Source organism: Ictidomys tridecemlineatus, chromosome 10 (genome assembly GCF_052094955.1).
Source record: "Ictidomys tridecemlineatus isolate mIctTri1 chromosome 10, mIctTri1.hap1, whole genome shotgun sequence".
Classification (NCBI taxonomy): Eukaryota; Metazoa; Chordata; class Mammalia; order Rodentia; family Sciuridae; genus Ictidomys; species Ictidomys tridecemlineatus.
Window position 1 is genome coordinate 140,056,237 of NC_135486.1, and position 20,988 is coordinate 140,077,224.

Sequence of the window (20,988 nt, forward strand, 5' to 3'; positions counted from 1 at the left end):
CATACACACTCCTGCCCTTTGAACCAGGAACTTCACTCTTTGGAAGTATTTGCAGGAAGGAGAAAGAAGAAATGAACAAACTATTGATTGCTGGCATCTTGGGAGCCCAGCGTTGTGTTAGGCTCCTCAGTAAAGAACCAGCAGCAGCAACTGTGGGAAGTAAAAACCGAAGGGCAGGGATGTGAGGCGACGCGTCTTGCACTGCTCTGCACCAAGAACCTTCTGCACGTCTCGTGTGCCTTGCTGCATAGTAAATAACCCTGTAGTGCTGCCATTAGACAGCAGGTAAGCGACCTGCCTCAGGTACGGGTGGCAGGGTGGAGGTAAACTAGAGCTCAGCTCCAGAACCTGACCTCGTTTCCTCCACCTGCCGTATCAGGAGGGCCCCAGGCCGCTGTGAGGACTCAGAAAGCACCCAGCCAGCCTGGACGACTGTGCCAGAGGCTCTCGTGATGGTAACTGCCCGGATGATGACCTGATTCTGGACGGTGCTTGACACCAGGCAGGGGGTATATCAGGAGGCACTCAGACGGGACCTAGAGCCCCCAACCTGACCAGACGAGCTGCCATCCGGGAGCAGGGCGAGCCCTTTACCTGTGTCCCTCAGACACTGCAGGAGGCTCCATCGCCCAAGGAGCACTTCCCAGGGCGGCTCCTCCCAGCACCCCCCTCCCCCCCCCCCCGCCCCTGTCCCTGCCTGTCCTCTCTGTCTTCCTTCCCCCTGCCAGCAGTGTCCTAAGACTGGCTGGTCCTGACAAGGAAGATGAAATACCCAAAGGTCACCGGGCAGGACGAGGTAATCAGAGAAGCGAATGGTCACCAGCAGCCTGGGCCCCGCCAAGCAATCACCAAGTTCCCCCCCAATTTCCAGAGACACCGGGAGGGGGAACGTAAATTATGTCGTCCCCACTGCCCAAGGTCCTGAGCACCCTTCCTGCGGTCCTTTTCATTTTGGTTCCATGAATTCTGTGGGTCCTCAGAGGGGCAGGGAGACCAGGAGCTCAGCACTCTGGTGGCAGGTGCTTCCCGGGAAGGTGGGAGTGAGGGAGGGAGCACGTCTCAGCTGGGCTAGAGGTTCCGCATGCCCAGGGCGTCAGCATCATGGTTCAGAGCAGGTCACACAGCTGTGACCAGAGGGACTGGATTCAAACTGCCAGTCCTCCAAAGACCTGCTGTCCCAGCTAGGGCTAAGTCACCTCGTTGACCAACAGTTCTTAAAATTGGGGGGCGTCACACCATAGGGTCATGATGAGGTAAGGTACAAATGTCACTAAAGCAGAGTGTTTCCCACCCGTGGAGTCACCAATGAGATCTTTTTAAATTGTTAATTCCTGACCTTCCTGAGTCAGGGCAGCTCATCCCACCAAACCTCTGTGCATGCCCTGCCTTCTGTCGGGAGCTCCTGGGTCCTGGGTCCGGCAGTGATCTGTCAGGGGAGAGTTGAGGTGTGAGTCCTGGTAAACGAATGTTAAAGGAAGATTCCTCTCGGGAGGAACCTGGGGTCCAGTTCGAGTACCACGGAAGAAAGAGGGAGGGAGGGCGGGACCTAAGAGGAGCCGAGCTGGATCCACTTAGCAGAGAGTTTAGGGTCAAAGTCACGGGGGTGGGCAGAGAGGCAGGACAGCATGCTAGCTAAGGCTAGCAGTTTTAAAGTCTGACGATCAAGTCTTTAATCCGTTTGAATTGATAGCTGAATGAAGTGTAACATAAGAGTCAGCTTTGCTCTTTTGCATATGGACATCCAGTTTTACCAGTGCCGTCTGCTGAAGATGGATCTTTCCCTGTGTGTGGTGTGTCCCTAGCATCCTGTGGAAGGCGGGTTGACTGTAGGTGGGCATTGGTTTAAATGCTCATATGCTGCTACCATATGGTTTGGGTTACTGTCGTTTCATAACCTATTTTGAAGCCCGGGAGTGTGATGTCCCAGTTTTGTTCTCCTGTTAAGATTGCTTTGACCATTTGGGGTCCTTTGTGGTTCCATAAGAATTTTAGGATTGTTTCTTTTATTTCTCTAAAGAATGCCCTGGGCATTTTTGTAGGAATCACATTGACTATGTGGATCACTTTGCATAGTATGGATTTTTTACTCATATATATTCTTCCAATTCATGAACACAAATGTCTTTTCATTTTTCTATGTCTTCGTGAATTTCCTTCATCAACATGTTATAACTTTCAGCACAGAAGTCTTCTCCGTCTTTGGTTAAGTTCATCTTGAGTATTTGATTCTGTTTGGTGCTATTGTGGATGGAATTGCTTTACTAATTTCCTTTGTGGACAGTTTGTTGTTTGTATATGGAAACTAAATGATACAACCATTGGGGAGAGGAGAGAATCATAAGTGAATTTAAAAGATATCTCAAGGCAAATGAAAATTAGACCAAAACATTCCCAAACTTGTAGGATGCAGGAAAAACCAGTCAGTGGTAAATAAATACCAATAAATATCTACTTTAAATAAAAAACAAGAAAGGTCTCAAGTAACCTAGCATCATACTGCAAGGAACTAGATAAATAACAACCAGCTAAGCCCAAGGTCTGCAGAAGAAAGGAAAAACTTAAGATTGGAGCAGAAATTTTAAAATGGAAATTAGAAAAACAATATGAAAAGATAAAACTAAGAGCTTTTTTTTTTTTTAAAAAAAAGGAGTTCAGAAAACCAAGTCATCCTTAGCTAGACTAAGAAAAAAAAAAGACACCAATAAAACCAGAAATGAGAAAGGAGACATTATAACAGACGTTCAGAAGTGAGAAGAATCAGGAATAAATGTTCCAAACAACTATACTCTGACAAGCTGGTAACCGAGAGGAGATGGATAGTCCGGGAAGCATGTTGTCTACCAAATCTGAAGAAGCGGGGGTCCACACCCACTAATGTAACAGGTCAGGGTCCAGTGGACAAAGGCCTCCCAGCAAAGAAAAGCCAGGACCCGAGGCCTCGTGAGGGAACTGTCCCAGCCCTGGAGGACGAGCTGATGTCCAGGTGTGCTCGACTCCGACCGGCTGTGTTACCTAGCGTACACTCTCCTCCTGCCCTTACTGCCGTGTCTTTAAACTGGAGATCATCAGGGGTGGAACTCCAGGGTCGTACTGAACTTGCCATGAGTTTCTGCAGGATTTTTTGGGCCATGGCACTGGTAACATCTAGGGACGGACATCATTTGCTCCTGTGGAGCTCTGTCCTGCGCGTGGCAGGATGTCTGCTGTCACTCCAGGCCCAGATCCATCCGATGACAGGAGGAAACCTCTGCGCCAGTTATGACAGCTAGAAATGACTCTGGATATTGCCAAAGTCCCTGGTGATGGGCAGGGGGTCCTCTGGCTGAGAACCACTGAGCTGCTACCCATCAAGCCCTTGACTAAATCCTGATATTCTAAACACTCAACCTGGGCTGTCACGGCCACCATGTCAGCATTAGCCATATCGTGAGTCACAGTGTGCATGAGTGAGGTCAATGCTAGTTTGGGTCAAAATAAAACCCCTCCAATTTCAGTCCTTTAACAATAAAGGTCATTCTTTGCTTCCTTGTGAGCCCATCGTGGGGTTCCTGGGGGTCTGACAGCCTTCTGTGGGGTGATTCGGGGGCCAGGCTCCTTCTGCCTTGCAGCGTCCCCCCCTCTCAGTGTCAGAGGCCTCCATCCAGAAACGCATAGGTGACACATGGCTCCTGCAGCAGCCTGGCCAGGCAGTGAGCCACCTGGCCATTGGTCACATGCCGTAGGTAATAACTAGTCACGCGGTGCCATCTAGGTCTAGAGAAGCCTGGGAGCTGGTCCCTGACTGGGTGGCTGTTTCCCAGTGGCCACTCCTTCCATTAGTCAGGAGCACCCATCTCCAGTGGACAGTCACCTCAGCTGTCCATTATCAAGAGCAGCTGGCATTTCCAGACACTCGCTTCCCCCCTGCATAGCCTTCATGTTGTGATGTCCACTTACTGCTGTTGCTGGCTTCTTGAAGGAAATGGAGCTCTTTTTACAAAGGAGATGTAATGCTGGACAGCCAAGAAGGACCAGTGTGAAATTCTTAGCCTGCACCATGGGTCATAGGTGGCGCCCGGCACCTTCTCCCCAGCATCCACACCCTAGGCCAGTGTCCTCTCCAACCTGTACCCATTCCTCTCTGGGAGTCATGCCCTGCCGTCTCTCCCAGAGCTGTGTGCATTTCCACAGAGGACACAGAGAGGTCAGAGTGACCGCTGTTTGGCCTGAGGGAAAGCACCTCCAGTTATGGTTTCTAGGCCCTGTACCTGCGGAGGAGGAAGGGACTGGGGAACTCCAGGGCTGTTTCCATAGCAACTCACATTTTACCAGTCGGGTTTGCAAAAGGAGGTCTGTTACATCTAGGACCCCACCCCTCGCTTCCCCCCACCTGAGGCTGATGGCAAAGAGGGAAAGGAACGGGACTGGGAGTGGATCCCCCCTGGGCCCACATCTCCACTCTGGCTTTTATGAGTTCTGTTGCCTGGGAAAGTTTTCTAAGCTTGGGGCCCTTAATTTCCATAGCATTGATGAAGTGCGGCCTCCCTGCAGGCTCCGAGGACTGAGAGCATAAATAAAGCCCACGCACAGTGCCTGGCAGGAAGTGCACGGAGCTTTGGTCAGCCTCTCCTCTTTTTGCTTTGAGCTGTTTGGAGTCACACAGCCCAGCTTTGCCCTGGGACGGTCCCTCGGGGAAGATAGCATGAGGACAATGTATAGACTCTTTGCAAGGACCAGTAGGAACTAAGCAATGTCTAGACGGTTGCATCTTAGAGAAAATTTGGGAGGAAGAAAAAAGAGAAGAAAGTAAAATATCCAATTTTACCTTCTAAAGAAATGCTCTTCTTTAAAATATATTTCTTTCCCACATTTCTTCTTTTCATGCCTTAATACCATCAAGATCAATTATGTCATTTGTATTGTTTTTTTTTTTTAATAGAAGCATTTTCCTATGCTATTTCAGACTTGGCTCGACCATCTCTTTAGTGACTCTGGGACAGTCCATGAAATAGGGATGAGCATAAGGAACCAATCCCCTATTACTGGACAACTAGGTTGCTTTCTGTTTACATTTTCCATTACAAGAGAAATGACAAAACATCCATTTGTGCCAGCAGCCCTCTGCTATATTTGTTAAAATATATGAAGGACAGACTCCAAGGAGCAGAGGTACTGGGACAAAGGGATGGAAGGTTTGCAAGGACCTTTATCCACATTTCCAGATTGCTGAGCTAAATTTGAAAACAGAACCTTCTTAAATGATTTTTTAAACCTTGCATCCTTGCTTCAAAAAGTATCGAGGCCACCAGGGGAGGAAACCCCACAACACGGCCACCATCTTCTCTAAGATTCCAGGGTCCAGCAGAAGGGGGCACGGGCAGGCCTGGCATCCGCTTCTCACTCAGGCCAGCCTCGTTCCTCCTCATAATTAAGCTTCAGATAATGTTTGCAATCTCCTGGTGTTTTGCAGCAGGTGTCAGGGTGACTGATGGCCTTGTCACAGCTCAGACTCCCATCAACCCAGGCAGCAACCACCTTAACCTTCCTTAACACACCAACTTCAAGGACAACCCCAGGCTGGGGTGAGGGCTCCCTGCCTGCACCTGCCCCTGCGGCTCTGCCATCCTTCTCCTTGCCCCCGCATCTTCGTCCCCTTTCAGCATCATCTGCGAGATAGACCTAGGACAGTTGTTCAGCACCATAAGTAAAACTATTCTTAGGTTATAAGCTGCCAGAATTTTGAAGCAAGTGCATGTAAATATTTCATTTCTGACAAGTGAGAGTTATTAAGAGAAACCTTGTGCGCTTTCGAGAAGAATTTTAAGAGACATGTATTCATTGGACGTGTCTGGAGCCTACAGAACTGGGTGGGGGTGGAGGTGGGAGATGACTCTCCTCCATGAATGGGCTCTTTCCTTTTTTACATTTACATCTTCTTAAGATGTGGGATGAGTTCTGGCAGCTCTGGCTGGATCCGAGTCCTGGGCTAGAGTGGAGGGGAGGGAGGAGGGAGACGGGGAAGCTGCCTGCTTTCAGAAATACTCCTCAGCGTGGACTATTCACTAATAGCTCCCTGAAATAAAATGGGGAGCATACTTTGGGCACCAGAGACTGCCAGTGCTATCACAGTGACATCCACAAAGTGACTGAAGCCAACGTCGGCCCCTGTCCATCTGTAGCTCCAGGCCAGACTTTCCCACAAAAAAAGCAGAGAAAAAGGGATTTTTGTATCCATTTCCAAATGAGGAAACTGAGGCTCAGAGAGGCGTGGGAACTGGGCCATGTGGCTGGGCACAGGGCTCACAGGAGCTGGAGCGAGGACTTGGAAAACTGAGGTGTTTCTAACTCCAGGGCAATTCATGTGCATCTCACCGACTGGAGACCAGGGTGAGTGCTGGGAACACCCCTGACGGTAGATAAAGGTGACCATGTGTGGAAGTGCACCACGTGGTTGTGTAAGTGGGAAGACAAAACCCTCTGCTTACTGTGCATCAAATTACAGACTTAGCGAGGCTAAGTACCTCTGTGTGGTTGTTATAATTGGATCTGGAATATCTCCTGAAGGCTCGTGTGTGGAAGGCTACGTCCCCAGCTGGTGACACTTCCTGGTGGAGGAAGAAGGTCACTGGAGGTGTGTCCTTGAAGGTTATATCCTGTCCCTGGCCTCTTCTCCCCCCCTCTGATTCCTCCAATGCCATGAGGTGAGCAGCTTTGTTCTGCCACATGCTTCCTGCCTCCCCACAGTCCCACAGGATGGGCCAAGTGACTCTGGACTCAGACCTCTGGAATTGTGAGCCACAATAAATATTTCCTCCTGGAAGCTGATTTTCTCAGGTCTTTTGTCAGAGCAACAAAAAACTATTATGGTGGCGATCTATTTTGGTGTCACTAGTGCTCAAGAACCCAGCGACTGCTGATGATACCCAAGTGTGTGGGTTAGGGGAAGACTTGCTGGGCTGGTTGCTGGGGCTGTTATGGGGGCACTTGGTTAGCAGATGGGCTGCCTGCATGGTTCGAGGTCCCTGGCACATTGGCCAGGAAAGCTGGAAGGTCAAACTCCGCTGGGGCCTAGATGTGACCTCTTCAGTGTGTGTGTCTCAGAAGAGCTGGGTTTCAGACATTGCAGGTCCGGGTGCCCTAGGAGATGGCCACTGACACAGCTCCCATCTGCTGCAACCTGTCGGCCAAGGTTGGGATGGTTGGAGCCATCTCAGATGCAGGGGTTTGGGACGTGGGCCACACTTCCTGATGGGAAAACTACCAGAGTCTTCATGGCCACTTTTCTTTCTCTACACACCCACAAGGACCTATCTAGAAAATGGTAGAGTTGGTTTTGAACCTGGGAGGGACTTGGCTCTGGTGCCTGGCTTCTAGTTACTGAGACCACTGTGGACTGATGGAGAGGCTGCTGCTCACCATTCGAGAGAGAGCGCTGGTTCAGCAGCACTGTGGCGGGGCTGGGCCACACGGTTCCCAGAGGAGTGGACTCTCGGACCAGGGCAGTGTCCTCCTTAGAGTCCCCAGCTTCCGAGTGGCAGGAGCCCCAGTCATCTTCTTCCAAAGGCGACCTTTCTTCTGCTTCTCCGCTCTGGCCCTGGTGCTCCAGGACATTATGCTTATACCAGTGCCCACAGCCCCGAGCTCCCGTCAGCCAAGCAACGGGCCAACTCTGTTGGATGAAGGATTTCATCCTGCTGCCTGGTCCCCTGGGCCAAGGTGTAGAGGGGATGGGAAATCAAACCTTTCCTGTGACCTTAAAATGAACCCAAGGCCCAAAGTTGAAGACAAAAATGTGCTTAACATCTCTTACATTTGAAAGAGGGACCCCCAAATGGGGTTCAGATGCCTCCTCGGGGTTCTGTGAGGGGACAAGCCAGCTCTGCCAATGCCGGCACCCCCAAGTGTGCTTCAGCAGAAGAGCAGAGAGGATTCGGGGAAAGAGTGAGCCACGAGGAGTCACAGTGGCTGCCCCTGTCAAACTGAAGCAAAGCTGAGCGCCGGGGAACCCCTCACAGCCGCCAGGAGACCAGCAGTGGGGTGCTCAGGTACTTGTGCCACTTCTACGGTGACCACCCTCCAGGTGTCTTTGAGCATAGGGAGAAGAAAGGGAACGCGTGGAGGAGGAGGGTGGCTCCAGCCTCTGCCCCGCTCCTGCCTCTCGTGGCAGGCGAGGACCTGGGAGTTTCCCCCGGGCTCAAAGGACCCCAGGGAAGAGCCGGGTTTGAACCCTGCAGCTGGTGCAGCCAAGGAGACCCGCTTGAAGGTGAAGGGACCTCAGCAGCAAGAGCCACTGGGTCATGCCACCAGAATGTTGCCTCCAGGGAGAGGAGGAGGTGGAGCAGCAGATTATCCAACAGAGAACCATGGATCTCGGGCAAGGTAGGGTACGGTGGGGAGGGGCGGCCAGGCCACCAGCTCTGTCCACCACATACAGCATGACTGCGTGTCCCACCCCCTGTGGCATTAGAGATGGCCGTGTGACTAAGCTCTGGTCCCAGAAAGTGAGCTGAAGCCTAGTCTCGCTGCTCTTGGGTCTGGGGCTTAAGGACCATCACCCGTGTCCTCCACGCAGTCTCCTCCCTTTGGGTTGGCCGAGATGAGGAAGACTGTGCAGACCTTGGAAGCAACATACTGAAGGTGGAAGGAGCCTTTCCAACCTGGGTCCCTGCATGACCATGTGGAGGAGGGCCACCACCTAAAGTGATCTCCTTGGACTCTTCAGTGAGTAGGAAATGGACGTCCATGGTGTTGATCCAGTATTCACTTGGGTCTCTCACTTCAGCTTAGATATAACTGACAGATATAGGACACCTTCGCCCCCAGGACTCCCCCAAATCCACCTGTACCCCCCAAAATGCACCAGCATTTGAATATCTTTCACGAAGACTACACCTATGGCCATTGGAATCAGCCTGGCAGTCAGCACGGATGGCAGATGAGTTCATGGTTCCATGCTCAGGCAGAAAGAATTTGGCCCTTTCTCCCAGATGTATCATCTTAGACCAAATGGCAGCGCTGTTAGAACCGGGAGACCAAAGGACTATGCATTTCCCCTTCAGTCCCTCTGGTGGAAGCCTGGCCAGAGCAGGGGTGCTCAGGGAGACGAACCTTAGATGGTATGTGGGCTGGAAGAGTGGCACTTGGCTGGAGCACGTGGGCTGAGCTTCCCAGGCCTGACAGAGACAGGGAAGCTGTCCAGGTCTTTGTGGGGTGTGGGAAGCCGGGCGGCATCCCTGGTGGAAGAGAGGGGCTCCTGTCTGTGTGGCCCACGCTATCCACACGCTGATTCCGTCAGAGCCACAGAGCCGCCGACCTGGCAGAGGTCACTGTAGGCCTCGTGGTGTGGGGAGCTCACATTTCATCTGAGTGGCCGACTTTCCATAGAGGAAATAGCCTAAATGCTACCGCAGGAGGGATGTCCCCATGGGCCCCTACCGGGAATGTCTGCTTGAGTGGCCCAGGACCTCACAGGTGGGGGTTCCCTGTCAGCACAGCGGTGTCCTTGGCTGCCGCGGAGAGGAATCTGAAGGCCCCACTGGGGCGCTGATGGACGGAGGTCACTGTTATCAAGTCCTCCCTGGGGGCACTTGTCGCAGCCTGGGCCAAGCCACGGGGACCTGGGTGTGGGTCCTGGAGGAAGGGAAGGGAAGGGGGCAGAGGACACTCCCCAGTCCACGACATGGGATGGGGAACCTCCAGCTAAGGAACAGGAAACGGCGGCCAGGGTCTGGATTGGGGCTGGGAGGGGGCAGCGCTACGCAGAGACCAGAACCAGAGACGCCCCTCCCCCCCAGAGAAGCAGTGGAACCCCTGGGATCCGGGTCAGGACCCTCCCCAGGGGGCTCCATCCACGGCGAGCTGATACCTTCTCCTGTGCTCTCTGGCCCTTTCCCGTCGTTTCTGACCTGGGCCACAACTGTGCACGTCAGAGAGGAGCACCCTAACCACCCAGCACAGACTCCAGGCCACGGGCGGCCTCGTCGGCACAGTGGGGCCTCAGGTGGGGGGGTTTGGGCCTCTCAGACTCCGTTGTGCAGGGAAGCACGGTGGCTACAGCCAGTCAGGGCCCGACATCTACGAGTTGGTGGCAGTCTCCGCTGAGCGGGCAGAACCCGCCTGGGCATCTGACTCGGGTTCAAACGTGGCTTCTGACCCTCCCTGGTGTGGCCATGGGAGAGGTGCTTCATGTCCTCAGCCTCAGTTTCCCCTTCTGAAAAGTGGCTCCAGAGTCCGCTGCAGAGGCCGAGGGGAGAGTTGAGAAGGAGTGGGCACCTTGAGTTCCCGGCAGAGGGACGGGGAGAGACCTCCTGCGGGCTTCCACACGCACGACGCAGGCTCACACGCTCGTGGAAAAACTGGAGGAGAGGCCGGGGATGATTAAAGCGATGCGGAATAGCGGGAACAAGGCTTTAAAGTGGGTCCTGCCGGGAGGTTCCTGTGTCCCTCTGCGCCCTGTGCCGGTCCACAGAATGGCCCACCTCAAACAGGGCTTTAATCATATCAGCCCCCTACGGGAAGGTCTCTGATGGCTGCTGCGCTGACAAGATAAAAGCCAAACGCTGGCGTCTGGTGCCGGCGGCCCTTAAAGAGCCCTCACTCATCCGGCTGGCCTCTGCAGTCCATTCCAGCTTGACCAACGTGCCCTCCAGCCCCAGCGGGGTGCACACAGGCCCCGAGTCTGAGGGTGCATGTTCCTGCCTAGGCCCCGAGCCGTGGGCATGGGAGTGAGTACCTGAAACCAGCATCACGGTGCCTAAGAGGAGGGAGGAGAGGTTCCCAGCTGCCCAGAGCGACCTCAGCATGTGCCACCCGCCACTTTCCATGTATTTCTCCAGCATGTGGAATAGTGAACCATAAATGAAGTGACCGCAAGCCCCACCACTCCCTGTCGCATTCCTGCGGGGCTTATCCTCTACCGCGTGTCGCCTTATACAAACGGGTGAGAAAGCTCTTTTCAGTCTCCTCTTCAATGAGGGAGGGGGGAGGGTGGATTAAGAAGAAAAACATGACGACATTTCTGTGCAGAGCTTTAATTTTATCGCATTTTGAATTTATGTTTCACTTGACAAATGGATACATTCTGTAAGCGAAGTTTCAAACAATTCATAAAAGGGGAATGTTCCCCGTGACTGTTCTTAACACACCCAATCCCAGGGGAGTCCGGCTGCCCCTCACGGGGAACACTGCTGTCAGTTTGGAGTGCATCCTCCCGCACGTTTTCCAGACATGGAAGTGTGTGGAAAGAATGGATCCAGCCTTGAGTTGGGCAAGGGCGTCATGCTGTGCCTGCCCTGTGCATTTTTCTTTTTCATCAACAACATGCGCTGTGGTGTTTTTAACGTGGCGACATTAGGATCCTTCCTGTGCAGCATTCATGTTTTGTGATACAGACGCGTTGTAATCAATTTAGCTTAAAGGATCATAAACTGAAAGTCCAACTCCATCACATTTGGCCTGCTTGTGTGTTTTGTTTGCCTGGATCCCCATTTTGCCTGTTAAATCTGGAAGGTGAATAGCCTTCGCTGGAGCAGGCGAACTCTAGCCTCTTGGAGGCCTCCACTCCCAGCTGTGAGGCCCAACTCTGGATTTTCCCTGCTCTAGTTCTGTTTTTCTTAATGAGCTGGTATCGTGAACAGCGGTGGGATGAGAAGCTGGGCATGAGCTTCCCCATGCTTGTGTGCCTTTAAGGTAGATGCGAGAAGTGGGACATCCTGTGGGCAAGGGGACAAAGGGACTGTATGGCGTAGACTACACAAAGGCAGTGCACACTAGGACCATGGAGCGGAGGGAGGTCAGATGAGGACGGTGTCGCCCGCGTGCTGGGTAAAGCAGAGGACAGAGTCAGGCTAAGGCTTGCAGCTGTTGGCATCCTACTCATCCCTCGCCCACTCACGGGTCTCAGCATGGAAATGCGCACACCCACACACGCACATGCCCGTGCGTGCGCGTGCCTCCATAACACCCAAGGTGATGCAATCAAGGCATCTTCCTGTACCTTAAGGATGTGGCCGAGGCTGGAATATTAACTGCACTCCCTGTGCCGGCCCTGAACGGGCTTCAGAGAGCAAAGGGAAGGAAGGCCCGGCTCTGATGGTGGTTACGCCTCGCTGTGTTTTTCCAGGGCCAGCTCCTGGATTCATGACTTGGCAGGCCTTCTGCCGTGGCGAATGGACTCTCCTGGTAGAGGTCCGTCTGAAGGATGGCCCCTGGTTTTGGAAGCTAATGATGCATGAAAGCTGCTCAGTGGGTCGCAAGCTCTGCTGAGCCCCGTCTGGGGCTCATGGCTCAGGGGAAGACGGGTCTGGTTTCTTGAGGTGGAGCCCGTGCAGGCCGCAGAGCCGGTCAGCTATCTCAGGAAGCCATGCCTCCTTCAGCACTTTGCTGCATCCAGGGCCCTGAGTGATGCTGGTCCGTATCTTAGAGACCTTCGTGGGCCCTAGGAAAATACCATGGACTGGTGGCTTAGACAGAGGGGTCTGCGTGTGCTGGTTCCCGAGGCTGGACGTCCAAGACCAGGAGCCAGCAGAGTAGCTGTCTGGTGAACACTCATCCTGGGGGCAGATGACCTCCTTCTCTCTGTCTTCCCATGGCCTTTCCTTGGTGTGTCTTGGGTGGAAAATGCAGAAGCAGTGCTGCCCCTCTTTTCTCGTGTTATACCGGTACCAACTCCACAACGAGAGCCCCCTCCTCCAGACCTCATCTAAGCGTACCTACTTTCCCAAGGCCCCACCTCCAAACACCATCACCCTGGGGGTCAGGGCTTCACCTTACAAGTCGGGAGAATGTTATTCAGTGCCTGACAGTCCTATTTTCCCATGAGAAGACATGGCTGCGGTGGCCCAAGTCAACAGGGAGTGTTGCAGGGTCGAAACCTGCTTAGGAGTGATCGGAAAGAAATGTTGCTTGTAGCCTGCAGACCCAGGAGGGGTGGTGTCGGAATCAGACCCTCTGAAACAGAGCGGGCTCCAGGGTCGGGGCCCGCACGTCTGTGGGCCTCTGCCTTGGAGTCCAGTCTAGTTTCCGTTTCTTAATAACTTGCCTATCTGGGAAATCTCCCTAACTTTCCTAAGCCCCATGTCCCCTGCCATGAATAGGGGATAATAAAACTTGCTCTGGGGATTAAATGAGACAAAAAAATGTAAAGGACTTGGCACAGTGCCTGGCACAATCCTTCCCTTCACAATATTTTGAGGCATTTTGCAAACATAAGGCCTCTGTTGTTGCTGTACTTGCAACTTCTCATACACTGATTTGAAACTTAAAGGGAGGAAAAAACCCTCAAAAACGTCTTCAGTGCCTTTGCTTTTCTGTGTTCATGTAATCATCATCCCTTGCACGGGCACTGAGCACAGCCCTCCCCCTATTTTTTCCTGGCAAGATTGATATAATGTGTTGAAAATATTAATTATCCTCTTCACCTCATAAACAGGGCTGGAAAAACAAATCCTGTTGCTGTGCTTGGTGGAAGGAGGAGTACCCAGTGTGTGTGTGTGTGTGCGTGTGTGCGCGCGTGTGTGTGTGTTGTCCCCTTGTCCCCTCAGGTCATAACAAATTATTGATTCCAGTTCCTTTTAAAAAAGACAATTAATCCAATTACCTTCTTGTTGAATCAATGCTAATGTCTTTTTTTTTTCCTTTAACTTGCAGGTTTCGGCAAGTCTGGCTCCCAGCAAGGCTGAGGTAGGAGACATGGTTCTGCTGCACCTTTAAAACGTGTTCTGAAATGGTTTTCTTTTGTGCTGGGGTGAAATGAGTATCCTGCTTGCGATTCCTCATTAGGTAGTCTGCTGGTGTTTGGGATTGTATGTTGTCGGTCGAGTGGTTTCTGTGGTGCTGGGGTTGGGGCTGACCAGGCGGTCATGCTAATCTTCGTGGAGGGTGTTTGGAATAGCCTGGTAAAGATGGGTGCAGCTTCAAAGCCGGTTTTCCTGCTCAGACCCTTCTTTTCCGTTCCCTGCTCAGCCTCGGAGGCACAGGGAAGCTGTATCTGACGTTGACAACACTGGGAAAGAATAAAAATGAAGTTGGTCAGAGGTCCCTGGGAAGGGGTTCACCCTTTAGAATTGCCCACGATGTATTGAGCACCTCCAAATGCACCCGGTGCCACTGGGGCAGTCGCTCTCCTATTCCCAGGTCACTATGTGCATAGAACAAGGGTAGTGATTTGACCCTTGGAAGCCCTAGGTTCTGTGTGACATCGTGCATCATTTCAACGGTTGGGGGTAGTTGTCCTTCCCTCTGTTGTTGTTAAGAGGGCATGGTGAAAGGAAGCTTTGGAGATGGATTCTGGAGGGTTCTATGAAGTCTGCGGGCTGGTCATTACCAAAGAGCGGGCACTCCAGTTCCAACGTCTGATAACCTTGGATACAGTGTCTTGGTGTGAAGACTTTTTCCAGCTGCTTCAATCCATTCACAATGTCAACTTAGTTTGGATCCTAGTAAAGCGGGTATTTGGGACATAATCATCGAGAGGGAAAGGGCAGGAGCACAGAGGCAGGACGGAGGACACAGCCTCCAGGACACCTGCTTCCCAGTGACTTGGGACCAACTGTGTGAGCGAGTTGTTTATACATGCAGATAAGTTTCCCCACTTCAGGGGTGGAGATGACAAGGCACAGCACAGACGGCTGTTGAGAACATGAAGGTGACGGTGGTGGTGGTGGTATCATTCAGTGTGCTGTGAACGGAGCACCAGTGTCCTTTATTCAGTACCCAGCACATTCAGGTATGATGAGAATGCTTTGCAGGATCATGTCAGACATCCTCATCACAGTCTTGTGATGCAGACGCTCTCATGATGTCCATTTTAGAAACAAATAGACTGAAGCAGGACGGCCTGGGGACGTTCCGAGGGCCACTCAGGTCTTGAGGGTAAAACAGTACTGGCTCTTAGCTTCCATGACATGCAGCGCCCCCAGGTCATGGCTGGGGCACAGTGGGTATTCCATAAACCCTGACTTGCTGCTCCTGGAAGGCCGGCTCCCCATTCTGGAGCACAGGACCTGTCTTTCTGTGGTCAGCACCATGGACAGCTGCCCGAGTCTCTGCTCTGCCATCTTCCTTTTTTCCCGGGGCACACGCTCACATTTGTGCCACATTTGGCCATTTAACACCAGCACGCCTTTACGTGTGTTGCCACTTTTCAACTTCTCACCATTCATATATGGAAGGATCTTCTTTTTTCTTTTCTGTTTTTGGTCTTTAAACAGACATCTTTAATTTTTAATATCACTTTCTGGACGTTTCTATTGGCATGATACCTGAATTTCTCATAGGAAAATGAATTACTGAGTATGCTTTGTCCTTACTAGAAAACAAGATCGTTCCACACATGCACACAATGTAGCAGTATGATTTATCCAACATCATTCCCTGGCTCTTTCCCCTTCTTCCCTCACTCTTCCTCTGTCCTCCTGACCCCTTTCCTCTCTCTACTGATCACCCTTCATTTTCATGAGACACCCCCCTTTCCTTTCCCCTTTCTTTCCTAGCTTCCACATATGAGAGAAAGCATATGACCCTTGACCACCTGAGTTTGATTTATTTTGCTTAACATAATCGTCTTTAATTCCATTCATTTTCCTACAAATGACATAGTTTTATTCTTCTTTATCGCTGAATAAAACTCCATGTGTATATATGTACATTTTCTTTATGTATTCATCTGTTGATGGACACTTAGACTATTGATCCATAATTTGGCTCTTGTGAATTGTGCGGCTGTAAGCATGGGTATGTGTGTGTCACTGTAGCATGATGACTTTAGGATAAATGTTGAGAAGTGGTACAGCTGGGTTACATAGTTCCGTGTGTGGCTGGATATTTCTTATCACCATGGTACAGATTAAAACATGAAGGCCTAGAAAATTATGGTTCTTGATGCATTGGTGAAAAAAAATGTTTAATGATTCAGCAATTCCATTTCTGCCTCCGTGTTCAAGAGCAACAAGTACATATGTTCACTAGAGATCATGAAAGAATGTTCATAGAGTTTATTGGTGATTGATCATAGCCAAAATCTGGAAACAAACCAAATGTTCATTACCCAAATAATAAATTATAGTGGTCTAGTCATCTAATGGAATACAAGACCACAATCAAGAAGAACTGTCTATCGATACGTGGAAGAGTGCGCATAAATCATGAAAACGTAACACCGAGGGAGAAAAAATACCAGAACCAATAGTGTACCCCATGTCCATGTAAAGACATCCCTCATCTCGAGGGATAAAAGTAAGAATGGCACCCCTGAGAGTGTCGGCAGGGTGGGGCTTAGGGGACCTGCTGGGGGATGGACATTCTCCATTTCTGACTGGACGTGGTTCCGCAGGTGACCATATGCAAGGCGTATGGGGCTCTGCATCTGGGGTGTGCACTCTATGTAACCAGGAAAGGGCCTTTTACTGGGCACTAAAGGAAAGGAGGAGGGAGGGAGTGAGTGAGAAAAAACAGGTCGGAGAGAGGAAGAAAGGGTAAAGGAGAGAAGGGGAGGGAGGAGGAGGAGGAGAATGGCCAAGGATGGAAAGAAGGAGACCCCCAAAGCATAAACCAGAATAGTGGGGGGCAAGAAGAGGCGATGACCAGGGTGGGGCCCGCAGGATGGAGGGAATGGGGAGGTGTGACACAGGACCCTATACCCAGCGCCCAGGGAAAACTTCAGAAGTGGACTTCATCTGTCCATTCAGTCATCCACTCCAGAGTCCCCTTTCCCAGATGCTCACGTCTCTTTTTTTCTTTTTTCTTTCTCCTAACCATTGTTCTAAGGCTAAGTTGTTATTGCTGCAGCCAGATCATATTTTTTTTTTTTGCACAACTGCAGGGAGGTAACCTTTTATTAATTGAATTTCTAATGGCAATTCATCAGAGCAGGCCATCACCGTTATTTAATGCATGCCCCGTGCGCGTGGCTAGGTAAATAATAGCAGCTCAGGGAACGTGCCTCTCTGAGGTCCTCTTCTGAAATCTCTTTTTCTTCCCCCTAAGTATAGACAAACAGTTGTAATTTAAGCAGAACAAACCCCACCTGTGGAGGAGACGCTGGTTAAAAGGAGACAAAAGGAATTACAATTCACAGAATCAGTGACAAGGAATGGCTTTGCCAGGTCCCTTTCTCTCTGCAGATTGACAGTGAATATGTGAATAACATTTGCTAAATCTGGACTTTGAAAACATGACAGCAAGCTGTTTGTGCCAATAATTTTTCATGGCATATGCCACCCCTCCCTCACCACACACGGTTTTAATAAGATGGCACACGGGCTATTGAGAAATGTGAAAACCCTGCAGAGGAGAGAGCTTTATCTTCCGACCAAATTCTGCCCAGCAATGTTTATGACAGCTGAAGAATTTATCTTAAATTCCCTCTGCTAGCCGCAAAGCACATGGCCCTTTGTCCCCAAGCAGCCTGTAAGAACCAAACTAAGATGTCACATACATAATATAACAGATAAATGGCCCAATTTCCATGTCCACATGATGAATGGAATGCGAGTCCGCACACACATATTTGCACATTAATTGGCCCTGCATGGTGCCATTTTGTTCCTCAGTTGCTACTGTGCGTCTCGTGGACTCCTTCCCCTTCAGAATCATTAAGCCTGTTTTATCACACAAATGCATACACATTTTCCCCTATTTATCGTCACGCAGCTTGCCCTGCTGAGAGAGAACCAAGTTACCTGGGCGCAGCCGCTGGAGTGCAAATGTCTACGCCGGTGCTCCCTCCACCACCAACTGCAAATTAACACAAAGATCTGAGGCCCAGCCCCATGATGGCCACGCTGACAGCCAGACAAAGCGGCTTGCCAGCCGGGGCGCTTGGAAGAAAGCCTTTCTTTTCAGTTACCAGTTGGTTTCTTGCCTCACCTTAATGATTTCCTGTTGATAGTTTAATGGCAATATAAACCCAGTGGAGGCCCTCAATTTTGATAAATTGGACTGCTTCTATTTCACGGCAAAGGAATCGAACTGAGATTGATTGATATTACAGTTTTGCTATCCCAAATAATTGCCAGCGCGAGCGGCACAGGTGGCCAGACCCAGTGACTCTGGGAAAACGTAGGTGGAGCGTCCCTCCCACCGATTTTCTTTTCTTCTTTCCAGAGGGAAACTTTATCCCAGGCTGAGGAATCATGTATTTCTCCCGTCTCAAGCCTGGTTCTCAGGAAAACAAAGCAGGCTCTGCCCGAGCCCAGGAGAGGCACTCTGGCCCAGTAGAAGGGAAACCAGTGCGTTTGAGAAGGGGCTGAGCGTCCTTCGCTGTGAGTGGACTAGCCCCGCCTTCCTTTACCGTTGGAGAATCCAGTTATTTTCTAGGAGACAAGGGAGCTGTTGCATTGAGAGGAGTACAGTAGAAAGGGCACGAGCTTCGGGGTTGTTTGGATGAGGCAAGGATCACAAACCCACAGCCGACAAGTTACGTGACTGGTCAAATCACTTCGTTGGCCTGAATGAATCCTTCATCTGCAAAGTGAGGATAATTGGACACCCAAGTTTGGCATGAGCTTCAGTGAGCCCCTGGTATGCAGTGCCTCAGTCGGCCTGGCACCAAGCGGTGTTCCACGGCTAGACTCACATGAACCCCCTTTCTTTTCTCTTTCATATAAAGCAAAAAAAAAAAAAAGTAATTAGAAATTATTTTGAGGTCTGTGGCTTGGAAAGTACTCTGCACTGTCACTGTACCACACCTCACCAGGCAGAAGGTCACTCGGATGGCTTACTTCACTTTGGAATCAATGGCCCTCTTCCCTCCACCCAAAGACAAGGCCGACGGGAGGACCAGCAGCTCTTGCCCATGAACACTCTTTGCCAGGTTGTACTCGGTCGCCTTTGCCTTGAAGTTGGCACAAAACCATGCTTAACGAAACCTGAAAGATCCGCCGGCTTTGATTCAAGGGCCTCGGATTTTCAGCGGGAATGTGGTGCGACTTAAGGGACAGCTGACTATATTCCAGACCCGGTACCAGGCACTAGGGTTACACCAATGGTTTAGATTCGGCAGGGGAGGAGTGTTCATGGGGACTTCCGGAGCAGTCTGGGGAGAACCCTCTGGGAAGCCCGGAGCCCTGAAGGATGAGTCAGGTCAATCATCAAGTTAAAACAAAAACGAGAGTAGAAGCGACAGAGGAGGTGAAGAGCAAGAGTCAGAATTCCTCTCGCCCATCCCCAAAGTGAAGTGATGGGAGCAAACACAGGAGAACCAGGGCCGAGTGTCTGACGAGCAGGAGGGTAGAAGGAAGAGGCGGGCCCTGAACTGCTCTGTGAGGTTGAGGAAGAGAGGCCTGGGTCCGGCTGGGCACGGCCAGTGTGTGACCGTGAAGGTCCTCTGCAGCACCCCGTCCAACGTGGGCAGTGGAAGCAGGAGTTAGATGTGGGGAGCACAAGGAGAGAGCCAAGGGACAGGATTCATAAGCCACAGTGGACACTGGCAAGGATCTGAGCCCAGAGAATGATGGGCCCCAGGCCAGAAGGAAAGGCAAGATTTCCAAGGGAATTTTGGAGGAGAGGCCTCGGGATACCAGGGTGGGTGCAGCTCAGATGGGTGCAGCCGGAGCATCCCAGAGGGTCCTGGCCTCGCTCACCACTGAGTGGCCCGGCTTAGCGACCTGCTGGAGAGTGGTGGTGCTGACCTGGCTGAGAAGGACGTTTTTTCCCCTGTGACACTGAGGAGACAAAGGATGGCGAGCACCTGCGGATGAATTTGAGGGAGAGGAAGAAAATTGAAAGAGGTCCTGCTGGTGGCCTTCATTTTCTTGGTAAATAGCAGAGGGCAATAAATGTGCTAAGAAGAGGGAGAGTGGAGGCAGGGCTGGGGGTCGAGTGGGAAATAAGTTGCAGGAAGAGCAGACACCAGGCACCCGGGACAGCAGTGGACAGCAGTGGACAGTGCTCCTGGCCAGCAGACTGACACTCAGAGGCACCACTGGGAAACGGGCAAGAGTCTCCCTGGCTGAACCCATCGCCTTGGCCATTGGTCACCACCTGTGCACGAGTCCCAGGCACCGAGTCAGCTTCAGAAATCCTCCAAATTACTACAAATGTCTGCCTGCATCTTACAGGCAAGGAAACTGAGACCCAGAGAGGTGACATAGCTGACTAGACTTACTTAGGAATGACGCAGCAGGGACTGCGTGTGACCTGGTGTGTGACTGCGATGCTCTGGCTCTCTCTGCTGTGACAGCACCGCCCCGTCCCCAGCCGTGACCTGTCGTTCCTCTCTGTACCTCCTTCACCCTCCACAGGGTGAGGATGAAGAATGAGCCGTGCAGCACAGCTTTTCTGAGAAGGGAGAAGGGACCGTGTGACATTATCACCTGGTGCATAGTGGCCTGAATGTCACGAGTGGTTGTCACTGGAGCTGTCACTTTGCCACTAGGCTTGGTAGTTCCTTCTGCACAGGACACAGCAGAAGCACCAACTGGATCCAACTCAGACCTCTAAACCCAAAGGAAACGTCAGCCCTAGAATCTTCCAGAAGCTCTTTATTCCAAGGGCATGAATGGAAAAGTGCGGAGTTGATAAAAATCTCTGTCTCTTCTATATATATACATATATGTAAGAAATGAGTGTCCATTACCTTAAGATCTTGAGGGTGAGTTAGAAGGACCCACCACTTGCACACTGCAAGTTGGTGGATAGAAGGGATTAGTGAAGAGAAGGAATCAAAGGGAGGGAAAGATGACTGTGCGTTAGTGGCTGAGCGTTGCAGGCAGTGCACAGTCCTTCCGAGCACCGGATCGTACTCAGTTCTACCCTCACCGTAGTCCTACGGCGGGATGACAGTTGTTTCCCCTGTTTTACAGGTGAGCAGGTTGAGGCTCCCCGTGGCTGATTAATGAGTCACAGGTAACAGAGGGAGATGGGGAATCACCCCCAGGGCTGCCAGGCACCAGCAGGGGCACCTGGGAAGAGGGGTCAGGACTCGCTCACTGTCTCTCAGGCTGCGTCCTGCAACCCTGAGCAGGAAACCGGGTCTCTCGTGTTCTGAACCCTCTTCTCTCAAGGCTCCCC

The 20,988-nt window shown here is 51.4% G+C and overlaps 1 protein-coding gene across 25 annotated transcripts in view; it reads left to right on the forward strand.

Moving 5' to 3' along the window:
• The window catches only part of Rbfox1 (RNA binding fox-1 homolog 1), a 2,023,047-nt gene that overhangs the window by 414,108 nt on the left and 1,587,951 nt on the right, over positions 1-20,988 (forward strand). For all 25 annotated transcript variants that reach the window (XM_078024580.1, XM_078024586.1, XM_078024579.1 and 22 more), the window contains one exon: positions 13,627-13,659. In XM_078024580.1, coding sequence (XP_077880706.1) covers positions 13,627-13,659 — 33 coding nt within the window. The remainder of the gene's footprint in view (positions 1-13,626; positions 13,660-20,988) is intronic.